Source organism: Carlito syrichta, unplaced genomic scaffold (assembly GCF_000164805.1).
Source record: "Carlito syrichta isolate Samal-C Ts95f unplaced genomic scaffold, Tarsius_syrichta-2.0.1 Scaffold305678, whole genome shotgun sequence".
NCBI classification, from domain to species: Eukaryota; Metazoa; Chordata; class Mammalia; order Primates; family Tarsiidae; genus Carlito; species Carlito syrichta.
This window is the reverse complement of record NW_007249774.1, coordinates 304,870-317,260: the sequence shown is the minus strand read 5'-3', so window position 1 is coordinate 317,260 and position 12,391 is coordinate 304,870. Positions and strand designations below refer to the sequence as shown.

Genomic DNA, 12,391 nt, shown 5'->3' with positions numbered 1-12,391 from the left:
AGGAGATCTGTACAGGTTCCAGTATCTTTTTAATGCTATGGGATGAAAAATGAAAATTAACTTAAAAGTAATAGAAGAAAAATGCCCTTAAGTGAAGAAAAATGTAGATCTTTAGATTAAAAGGCTAGGTTAAGTGTTGAGAGGCTTAATGAAAAATAAACTAAAAACACCCTGAACTTAAAAGCCTCCAGAGTTCAAAGAGATAAAATAGATAATCTATGAAAAATGAGAAACAGACTGACATTCAACAACACATCTTTAATACTAGGTGGTACAAAAAATGCAGCAATATCTTCAAAGACTTAAAGGAAGATGCTTTTGAAAGTTTGTATATCCAGCCAAACTAGCATTCAAGAATGATGGCAAAATAAACCTTGTTCAGACACAGAAATATTGAGAAATTTTGCCACCCACGAATGTTTCTGGAAGAATTAAGAAGGAGTTATTACGGTAAAAGGAAAAGTTCAAGAATGCAGAAGTGGTGACGAAGACTGCAGAGCACAGTAATGAGTAACAGTTGGGTTTATTGGTATTATTAAATAAATAGATATTTTCTATGTTATATAAACAGTTCCAGAGATTTTTTTTCAATATTTTATTTTAAAGATGTGGGGTACAATTCAAGCTTAGGTATACAAATGTTCATTATGCAGGTACCCTTGTTGGTGAGGTGTGCCCCTTCCTCCCCTGGCAGTTTTCCTCAACTGCCAACCCCACCCCTCCGCCCCAGCAGTTTCCCACTACTGCCAATCTCTTTCTTATAGTATTATTATAATTGTTCAAGGTCCCTTTATGAGTGAGAACATGTAATTCCAGAGATTTTTTAAAAGGTAAAAATCTTTCCAACCTATCCAGACACCAATTTGAGATGACAGTCCCCAAATTTAAGCCATCAAACTAATCTCATTCTGAAAATAGATGCAAAATATGTTAAAAACAAATTTAGTATTGCAGTTTATTAAAATAATAACATATTATGATCAAACAAAGTTTATTACAGGAAAACAAGGATTGTTCTATATATGAGAACTTATGAATGTAATGTACTTTATTAAAGAATAGATGCTAATAAAAACATCTGACAGAATTCAACATTTATCACTGATAAAAATTCTTGATAAGCTAGATGTAGATAACAGTAATACTGTTAATTTGAGAAAGAATATTAACAAGAAGCCAAGAACAACCATTATAGTTAGTGTGGAAATACTGGAACTAATTCCTTTAAACTAAGGAGGAAAGCAAAGATTCTATAATTCTACATTGTTCTGGAAGTTCTGGCGAATGTGATAAGATGAAAAATAAGTTGTATAAATTTCAAGAGGGAAAGCAATTTAGAAAAATCCAAGATGTTCAACTGAAAATTTATAAGATGGCAGAATGAGAGATAAACCTCTCTACATATCAATAACAATAAAATTAAATGTATATAAATGGAATTTTATACAACTGAAATATTGCTAGGAATAAACTTAGCAAGAAATATGTGGGATATGTAAAGAAAAGCACAAAATCTTATGGAAGGACACATGAAAGAACTTGAATAAAAGTAGATGTCATGTTCCATAGGGCATATTAATATCACCCAAATTAACACATAATTTGAAAGTCAGTCAACAGATATCTAAATTTCATCAAGAAGATATGCAGAAAAATGGTCAAGAAAAAAATGGAAAGTCTACAACAGTGAAGGATGACGTTGCCTAAAAGGATCTATCTAAGCATGCAATCAGTCAAGGTCATTAAAAAACTCTGACACTGGTGCAGAAACTGGCAGAAAGAGCACAGGAATGCAACGTTCAGAAAGAGCCATGTGTACAGCAGAATCAGCATATGAGTTGGCACTTGAATCAGCGTGAAAAGGTTGAGATGTTCGATAAGTGATTTTGGGACCACTGGAGATCCATTTAGATAAACATAAAATTAGAGCCTTATCTCATTATACATGTATAATATATATATATATATTCTGGATGAACTAAAGATAAAAATGCAAAATTATGGAAGTGATAAAAGAAAATACACTATAAAACTTTATAATCTTGGAGGTAAAGAAGACCTTTTTAAGCAAAGACATAAAACCTGGAATTTATAAAGAGAACTGACAGATTCAACTTCATAAAAATTAAAAAACTTCTGTATGGTGAAAAATATCATAATAAAGAAAAACAAAAAGTTATAGACTGAGAGAAAAAATATTTGCAACGTATGTAATGAAACATTATTGCCTATAATAAATTAAGAAGGGCCTATAAATCAATACCAAAAAGTCTAACAACCCCAGTACAAGATGGGTTAACAAGTAATTCATAAAACTGATATGCTTATTAAGAGAGCTCAGTATCTCATTAGCGTGGAGGAGACTGTGATATGCCTTCCAGATCCCCTTTATTTACTTATTTTTTATTTATTTTTATTTATTTGTAGAGACAAGTTCTCGCCAAATTGCCCAGGCTGGTCTCGAACCCCTGGTCTCAGGCAATCCTCTCGGCTTGGCCTCCCAAAGTGCTGGGATTACAGGCCTGAGTCACCACACCTGGCCCAGATCCCCTTAGTAATGAGGGACTTACTGTCCTTTTTGAGGATTGCCTGGGCTGAAGAAAACTGCTTTGATCAAGGTCACATCTCTCCATGGGGGCAGCCCACATTCCATAACTTATGGTCTTGGAGGTTTATAGGTCAGCTCCCTTCCCCTCAAGTTAGGGTGACTCTGAATGTTCATTCAGTCCCCATGGGTTGGCTGAGGCCTTTGTTGAGACTATATCACAGCTCAACTTCTCTCTCTGCCCAGTCCTACTTCCTTTCTTTTCCTCTCACAGGTGTTAATACCAAGGGGCTCTCCCTAAAAAATGTACTGCAGGCTAATCTGTCTTTGAGTCTACTTCCTGGGTAACCCCACCCATAACTATTAGAACCAAAGGAAATAAAAATTGTAGTGAGCATATCTTCTTTTCCCTCATCCATCAGTTTGGCAAAAATTTAAAAGACCAAAAACATACAGTGTAGGTGAGTGTGGGGAAATAAATTCTCTTAATTCTTGTTGGGAAAAGTGTAAACTGGTAGAACTTTTTGATGTGCAAATTTAGAAGTATATTTAAACATTAAAGTGAGCATAGTGTTTGACCCAGCAATCTCACTTCAGAAATTTCTCTATAGAAATAAGGAGGTTAATTATGGCTTGTTTGTAACAGAGAGAGAGGAAAACAAAACAAAACAAAACAAAACAAAAAAAAACCCCAGGTCAATTCATACTATAGAATACAAGGTAGGAACTAAAATAGTTAAGATAGGCATTTTAAAAGCAAGTTGTAAAAGTATATTTATAAATATCCATTTCGATACAAAGAAACTCCTAACCATTTATATATATGACTGTATAGCAAAAGCCATAGGGAGGATTCCCAGCATATTATGAGAGTGGAGGTGAACAGAGAGAGACTGAAGGTCGACTTTCACTTAATTTTCATACTTCTGTCTAGAGAGCCTGGACTAGAAGAGCAACCTGGTGGGCACTCATGAGAACATAGTAATTTTGTCATTTCTCTTTTTGCTTTATTTGAAGTGGTGGCTCTTTTCATTAATGAAAAGGCCTCAAAATTGCTAAGGAGCAATCTTATAGGAGATGTGAAAGCTGGAAGTTCAAAGCTGAGGTCTACAAAATCAAGGGCAGGAAGTGATATCTGGTTTAAGGTTTAGGTTTCCAGCAGAGGAGGCTGGCACTGTCAGTGGGGGCCACCTGGGAGCACATGTGCTTGCTCCTGGACAGAAGGATCTGGCTTAAGTCCTACCTGACCGATGATCCCTCCAAGCTCTCCCTCCAGCATCTTCACTTGACATTCCAGTAACTCGATGTTGCTCAGGGAAGTCTGGTATTTATCCCTGTAGAGGCTTAAGCTCCTTTCCAGGGAGACAATCTTGTCCCCGGCCAAGGCAAGTTGCTCCTGTGCCAAATGGAGCTTCTCCCCTGTGTTCTCATCATGATTTCCCATTTCCTCCTCATAGAGAATCACCTGTTGGCATAGGAATGAAACCACACTGAGCCCATGGAAGCATCTAATGAGGTAAGGATGTGATTATAAGACTCCCTACAGAGAAGTCTTGTAAGTCTCTCCCTATGGTAAGTCTCTGGTTCTTTCTAAACCAGAAAGCCAGATGAACAGAATAAGGGCCACACAGATCTAAAAGCTACAGTATGTAATATTAGGATGTTAATGATGAGAAATAAAAAAAGATGGTCCTGTTTAGAGGTAGGCTTCTCAAAGGCAGAGACCATATCTATTTCCCATTCAGCCCTGAATGTGGTAGGAACTCAATAAAAATACTTGTTGATTAATAGGAATGGACTTCTATAGCTGCATTTTTTAAAGAGCTTGAAATGTCAGTATTCTTTCTTTCCTAGGCATTCTCTAGAGGTCTAATTTAGAAAATGTAGTCTCTCCTGCACACAGGCCCATGTCAACAAAGTTCCCAAGAGATAGTGGAGGAACATGACCCAAAATTCCCCTGGGATTTGCACAATCCTTATTTAGATGTATTTTCTTCCTAATCAATTAATCACTCAACCGACTGACAGATATTTATTGAATGCTCATGAGCATTGTGTTGGGTACAGAGGGGATATATACGTGTAGGACACAGCCTCAGCCCTCAAGGAGTTTAAAACTTTAAAAAACTTGGGGAGATAAGACTTAAAATGAGCAATCAACTTGAGTGTTCTAAACTGTATGGCTTGAATTATATGTGTTGAAGGAATTAGCTGGAGAATCATCAAAGAGGGCTTCATATTAGTTCAAACAGTCCAACGTAGAATTCTGACAGAACACGTTGCATTAGTTTAAGCTAATTATACTTAGCTTACTGACTGTCATTTGAAATGCTTCTTAGGAAAGAAGCATGAAATTTAAGGTGTTTATTAGCTAAGGAGAAAAGGAGAGGACTATTTTTATGTAAATGTTTGTAACAGAAGCTATCAGTGGCCTGTTCTTCCCCTGGGCACTCACTATTTCTTTGCAAGCTAATACCATTCCCACTGCAAGCATCTTCAACTCTGCCTGAGGGCTTCTCTGGCCCCAGAAGCCCATTCAACAAGAGGGGCAAGTCAGGGTAGGTTAGAAGCTGGGAAGTTAGCACCCCCAAGAACAGCCCTCAAACTGTGAGTGGGGTGAGTTGGTGGGTTCACTTTGCAGCATGTTCTGCCCTATCTCCCAGAGTTCCACAGAGGAATTGAACAGGTAATTGTTCAATAGTGATGCTCTTTATGGGCTTTCTGTCTTTCTTTGACCCACTTCCCTATGTGCTTTTAGGAATCACCTCCTGGTTTAGCTACTTGCATTTATATCCTTGTCTTAGGGTCTGCTGTGGCAAGGACCCAACCTTAGGCAGAAGTGTGATTAGTCTGTGTAACAAATCACTGAAGGAACTTGGTAGAATGCCTAAAATAATTTTTCCAATGCTTTTCCAGTTTGGGATCTTTGACTGTGATTGTTACTTGTTGAGTACCATATTTATTCTACCCCCTTTCCTTCGTAATAGCACCTTGACTCTACTGGGGGCAACAATGCACCTCCCCAAACACTACATTATCTAGGCTTTCTAGGAACTAGCTGTAGGCATGTGACTAATTCTGGTCAATGACAAATGCATATCAGTGAAGATGTGGTGTGTGGGCTTCTGGAAAGTGAAAGGGGGTGGCTTCCCCCCACCCCCGTATCCCTCTATCTGGATTATGTGGAGCAAGGATTTGATGATTAGAGTTCCAGTAGCCACCTCGGGTAGTTTAGAGAAATAGAAACCTTGAGCCAATGATGGTGGAGCCATAGGATAGGATGCTATGTACATGATGACACGCGCAGTTACCTTAACAATAATACGCCACCTGCCTCTGACCTTTTAAAATATGACATAGAAATAAACTATCTTTATTTATTATCTGTTATATGCAACTAAATAGAATCCAAACAAACTCAGGGTCATTTTGTTCGTGCTGTATTCTTTTGTTTAAGTTACAGTGACCTGTCAATTAGAACACAGCTCTGCACTAGCTTTATTAAAGTATGGTTTGTGATCACAGGCTGAGTCCCAGATTATAAATTTTTCAATTTGTATTTTAAAGATGTGGGGGTACAATTCAGGGTTAGGTATAGGTACCTGTTGATGAGGTATGCCCCCCCTTTCTCCTGGCAGATTCCCACTATACCGACCCCACCTCTCCCCCAACCCCCTGGCAGTTTCCCACTACTACCAACCAGATTATACTTTGTAAGACAATTCTTCTGTTTCTCACCCCTCCCAATCCTTTCCAGCAAATTCTTACCAGTCTATCATATTCCATTTTTAAAAAGTCTATGTTCTTTAAGGTTCCTTATAAAGTCCTTAGAGTTACTCCTTAAGAGACAGCACCATCCAAAAACACTCCTTGAAATTTTAGCCTTAAATCTGAAGGAAAAAAATGCCAGGAGATGCCCCAAGATGTAAGAGGCTGCCTGTCCTGTTACTTTGAACTCATGGTTTTACTGCAACTTGTGCTACCATTCCTCAAATGGTTTCAGTTTTGCAGTTTTTGGTCTTTAGAATTTACTTGGGATTCTACAGGGATACTACTCTTTGGGATTCTACAGGTACACTGCTCTGGAACATGAGTAGAGATGGTTGTCCTGAATATACTTAAACAAAATCTATATGATCTAAAACTCCAGTCTGAAAAAATAATCTGGTACTCTCAATGATTGACCAGGAATTTATACATCATCAAAACCTGATTTTTCTAAAAATGGTTGATTTAATGGACCTCAAACCTCTTTTATAACCTTCAGAGACCTACAATCTTTTGCATTTAAATTGCAGTGGTAATAGAATGGAAAAGATGGACTTATATACACACACAACACATGCATGTGCATACACTCTACATACCCTACATGCACTAATACTGGAACTTTCACCCAAGTATGCCATTTGATCTAGTTTTTTTCAGCTCGGCTTCAAAAAGATCAAGAATTAAAGAGGGAAAGTATAAAACCTGCTCAAGGTATTGGCACGCTCTCCTCTTTAGTCCAATGTCTGCTTTGTAGTAGACTCAGCCTGATTGCTGTAGGTACATGGGCATATGGGACATATCCATAATTGATTAGCTATACCTCATCTTCTTTCATTTTGCAGTGATGGTGGAGAAGAACTAGGTCGGAAGTCTGCTTTTCTAGAATGGACTGATACTGCAGGAGAGAACAGTATGAAGTCTGCAACTCCTCTGTGCGGAACTCCAGTTCTTGCTGAAGGGCTAGTAATTTTTTCTTCAGTTGCTGAAGTTGTCTCAGATGACACTGTTTACTGGACCCAAACTCCATCTCTGTCTCCTCAAATGCTAACACCTGAACTTGCTTCTTGTTCTACAATATAGATAGAACATATGGACAAGGGTTTAGATTGTCACTAAGGATGCATTCATTCTTAGATTTTTTTTTGCATTTGTTTAATCATTCACATTTATCTTTTATTCACACTCACATCCTTTTATCTTTTCATCTTCGGGGAACTTATTAAACACTTCACAAGGAAATATATCACTTAGTATTCCCACTCTGTAAGAAGAAAAAAATACGGTTCTTACCTGCCAAAATCTTATTATTTAGGTCAAAAGAAAAAAAATACACACAAAGGACCTAGGAAGATACATGTAATTACATGCTTATATTTCACCTTTCCATGTAAAGATAACAGCGAGAGCGAGCAAACCAAACACGAACATTAAGTAACATAGTAAGAAGAAAAAGTGCAACCAAGGAGAATGAAGCAGAGAGGAAGATGAGGAATGCCAGGATGGAGGAGGTTATACTTTTGAATAAAATGTTTTAATGGGGGACCAAATCGAGAAGATGACATCTGAACCAAAACTCACAGGAGTCAAGGGAAGGAGCCTGGTAAAAAGCTGTAGCAGGAACGCTCCAGGGAGAGAGAGACCTGAAAGTGGGAGCACGCCTGGTAGCATCTGAGGCGCCCTTGGGGCTGTTCTGGCTGGAGCAGAGACAGTAAGGGGGAAAGTGGTACCCAATGAGGTGAGAAAGGAAAAGGAGGTGAAGTCTTTAGGGTTGTATAGGACATTCTGGAGACTTTAACTTCTTTCAGAGAGATATAAAGCCATTGGAGGGTACTGAGCAGAGGAGTGACATAGTCTCCCTTAGATTTTTACAAAGGACATAATGACTATTTATTGAAAATCAACTGTAGGCAAGCAGAGACAAAAGCAGGGAGACCAGCTAGGAGGTTACTACAAGAATTCAAGCAAGAAAGGATGGTGGTGTGGACCAAGATGGTAGCAGTGGAAGATGGGTGACGTGGCTGGATTCTAGATATATCTTCAAAGTAGAGTTCACAGAATTTGCTGCTGGGCTACACGCTGGGTGGTGGAAGATGATGGTTATCCAAGACAGGATGACTCCAGGGTTTTGGTGTGAGTAACTGGAGAGATGGAATTTTAATAAGATTAATCCAGTAGGAGCAGGGACCTGAGAGAAAATCTCTCAGGTACAGTCCTTACTGAGAGTAGTGATGGCAGCACAGATAAGGTAAAGAGGCTCAGTCTAGCTCAGAACCAGAAAGATAATAGCTGATTTTGTCAGTCCAATCTGAATCACTCTGATTTTCAGGTTCTTCTGGAAGTTCATCTTACACTAAAATGCCCCAGAATTGAGAAGACAGAGAAAACAGACCACTATGGTCACAAGGTAAAAGAAGTCCTAGGCAAAGACAAGCTGAACTCTTGGTCTAAATATCCAGTGCATGTGGCCAGAGGAAAGTTGATGAAACTTCTTCCTAAGCCGAACAAAGCTGAATTTCATATTTTCTTTGTGTAGCTATAATTGCCAGCATTTATATGAAACGTTAAGCACTCTCATTCTTTTCAAGACAAGAGCAATTGCTAGCCGGGCTTGGTGGCTCAGCCTGTAATCCCGTGCCTTTGGGAGGCTGAGGTGAGTGGATTGCCTGAGCCCACGGGTTCGAGACCCGCTTGGGCAGCGAGACCTCATCTCTACAATAAATAAAAAAATCAGCCGGGCGTGGTAGTGCATGCCTGTAGTTCCAGCTACTTGGAAGGCTGAGGTGGAAGGATCACCAGAACCCAGCGGGTCGAGGCTGCGGTGGCCGGGAGCGGCCACTGCACTCCAGTCTGGGCGACAGAGTGAGACTCCAACTCAAAAAAAAAAAAAAAAAGAGCAATTGCTATTCCCAAAACTTATCTGTAAAAGAAGTTTGGAGAGAAAGGAATTGGGAGTAGTGTGTGTGTGTGTGTGTGTGTGTGTGTGTGTGTGTGTGTGTACGCACAAGTGGATTTGAGTGTGTACGTGTTTGTGCACATGCACACACAGGTATATAGAGGGAGGTTCTTAAGAGCCCAAGTTCTCCTGTTTACAAGGGTAAGCTGGGAGGGTGGGAAGCTACTTGGAAAAAACCATGAGCACAAACAAGTACCTAATATGGGCATAACTAAAGCGAAGGCATGAACATTCTGGGGTAGAGTTAATTCAGAAGGGCTTCTTTTAGTGACACAAATACCCAGTACAGTTCTTATCAAATTTTGCCAAAATCCTTTTCCTTTTGGCTTCTTTGAAGGTGACCTTATCTCGGTGCATTAAGAAACTGCATTCCTGGAGCTTCTGGCACTTGTGTAGAACTTTGGATTTGGAACCACCTTCCCCTGCTGGGCGTGTGTGAAAACCAACTGTGGTCTCCTCTTGTGTATTCTTTCTTTGCTTCTGCTTCTTTCTATGTCCCTATCTTTCATCATTGCCCAAAGCAATTGGCATGAGAGAATTTCTTTTCTTTTAAAAGAAGTCAAACTCTTTCTTTGGGGCTTTCCTTCCCAGTACCTGGTACCTCTTCTATACTTATGTGTGTTCAGAATTGTTCTTTGGCTTTACAGTTTCCTGTGGGTAAAAAATGTCTTTTCATTTTTTGAGTTGCAGTCTCACTCTGTCGCCCAGGCTGGAGTGCTGTGGCACGCTCCCGGTCATCCCAGGATAGACCTGCTGGGCTCCAGTGATCCTTCTGCCTCAGCCTTCCAAGTGGCTGGAACCACAGGTGCGTGCCACCACCTGGTTAATTCTTAGCTTTATTGTAAAGACGAGGTCTCACCAAGTTGCCCAGGCTGGTCTCCAATTCCTGAGCTCAAACAATCCTCTTGTCTTCGTTTCCCAAAGTGTTAGAATTTCAGGCATGAACCACTGCGCCCAGCAAGAATGTCATTTCTTCTTTTTTTTTTTTCTGAGTTGGAGTCTCACTCTGTTGCCCAAGCTAGAGTGCTGTGGCACGCTCCCAGTCATCCCAGCATAGACCTCCTGGGCTCCGGTGATTCTTCTACTTCAGCCTTCTAAATAGCCGGAACTACAGGCGCGTACTACCACACCTGGCTAATTTTTGATGTATTGTAGAGACGAGATCTCGGCAAGTTGCCCGGGCTGGTCTCAAACCCACGGGCTCAGGCAATCCACTCACCTCGGCCTCCCAAGGTGCGAGATTACAGGCTGAGCCACCGAGCCCAGCTACTTCCGGACTTCTTAAATCAGCAAATGGCTCAGTCATCTTCCCCAATCATGAAGGCTCCACACATAGGCTTCATTTCATACATTCTTCTCCTTCACCTTTATAGAGAATAACCAGTTCTACCTTGGAAAACTCTTATGGTGGCCCGCTTTCTATTACCTTCATAGTAATAGCTAGAGTGAAATTTCTTCTAATTTTTCTCTTGAACTACAGCTTTAAAACCTACATTTTTTTTCTTTTTGGCTTCTTACTCTCCCCTTTGTGATTTGATTTCACTCACTTTTGCCAAAAAAACTTTTCTAAAACACATATAAAATCATATTGTATCTGCTCAATCTATTAAGAAGTCTTTGTTGCATACAGAATTAAGTTAAAAATATCCAGGATATCATTTTATTTATTTATTTATTTTTTATTTTTGAGTTGGAGTCTCACTCTGTGGCCCAGACTGGGGTGCAGTGGCACACTCCCGGACACTGCAGCCTCTACCTGCTGGGCTCCGGTGATCCTTCCACCTCAGCCTTCCAAGTAGTCGAACTATAGGCATGCACTACCACGCCAGACTAATTTTTTATTTATTGTAGAGACGAGGTCACGCCAAGTTGCCCAAGTGGGTCTTGAACTCGCAGGCTCAGGCAATCCACTCACCTTGGCCTCCCAAAGTGCTGAGATTACAGACTGAGCCACCAAGCCCGGCCCAGGATATCATTTTAAAAGTCTCCAAAATCTTGACTCCTTTCTTCTTTCTACTAATGTCCTTACTGGTGCGTTTTTCTATTCCAAATACTTGGACCCAATCATATTCTGATATTTTTTTCCCTGAACATCAATGTGTCCCAAGTGCATCCATTCCCTTTGCCCTTTATAAACCTCATTCCCCCAAAGGAATCACCATACTCTCCTGTAACATTAGTTTGAGGATACTTCTGTTTTAGGTACCTGTTAACACTCTCACATATATTAGGTATACTCATCCTAATAAAGATATTAGAATTAGTTTCTTGATTTTTTATTTTCTTTTCAACTAGAAATTGAACTGTTAGGTGGCAGAAACCATGTCATATCATTCTTTGCCATGTAGTACTTAGAATATTACTGAGTTTATAGGAGGCACAGAATATTTTTTATATTTTTAAGTGCTGAGTTGACTTTGACTACTATTACCTAAGTCAGTTTGGATGTACATTTTTGAGTGTCCTTTCCAGAAACTTGTGCGCATTACATTTGAATGTGAAATAGGGCAGCATTTAGAATGAACTTGACTCTACCATACTTGATTTCAGTATTACAATAAAAACTAGATTAGAAAAACAACAAATAACATATGTTACAAGAAGTAGTCCAATTTTCCAGTAAGAACTGGGTCATGCAAGAGAGACCATACAGATTTCACAAATAATTTTATGCAACTTTTAAAAGCGTATGGGATCCCCAGACTTGAAGAAACATGAGACGTAGATATAGTCCAATGACTCCAAAAATATTTTCAGGAAAAAAAAAACGCCTAGCTTAATGAGATACCAACTCTGAAATCCCATGATATCCTTATAGCTGAAGCTTAGATACAATAGGTCCATCCGTACTTTCATTCCTAGTCAACTAATGTTGCTAAAGCTTTAAAGAACAGAGAAATTAAAACGTGTTTTGCATAGGGAAGTTTTCCCCAGAGTTCCTCATTTTTGTATAGGAAATCAATTTGCATCACTGATGATATCATTCAAATCAGACAACCCAAAGTTGTTAGGAGGTAATTTAGTTTTATGCTGAAGCAATTTGATACTTGTTCTGATTTGTGATTTTCATTTTGTTGTTAATGAAAAAAATTAATGAGCAATGTTACTAGAAATACAACTCA

General features: G+C 39.3%; 1 protein-coding gene across 1 annotated transcript in view; it reads right to left on the bottom strand.

The window, feature by feature from the left end:
- Window positions 1-7,379, bottom strand: part of PMFBP1 (polyamine modulated factor 1 binding protein 1) — a 30,821-nt gene extending 23,442 nt beyond the window's left edge. Inside the window, exons 1-2 of the mRNA XM_021714577.1 lie at window positions 7,137-7,379; window positions 3,789-4,010 (exon numbers count right to left, since the gene is read on the bottom strand). Coding sequence (XP_021570252.1) covers window positions 3,789-4,010; window positions 7,137-7,343 — 429 coding nt within the window. The 5' untranslated portion in view covers window positions 7,344-7,379. The remainder of the gene's footprint in view (window positions 1-3,788; window positions 4,011-7,136) is intronic.
- Window positions 7,380-12,391: the final 5,012 nt, after the last annotated feature.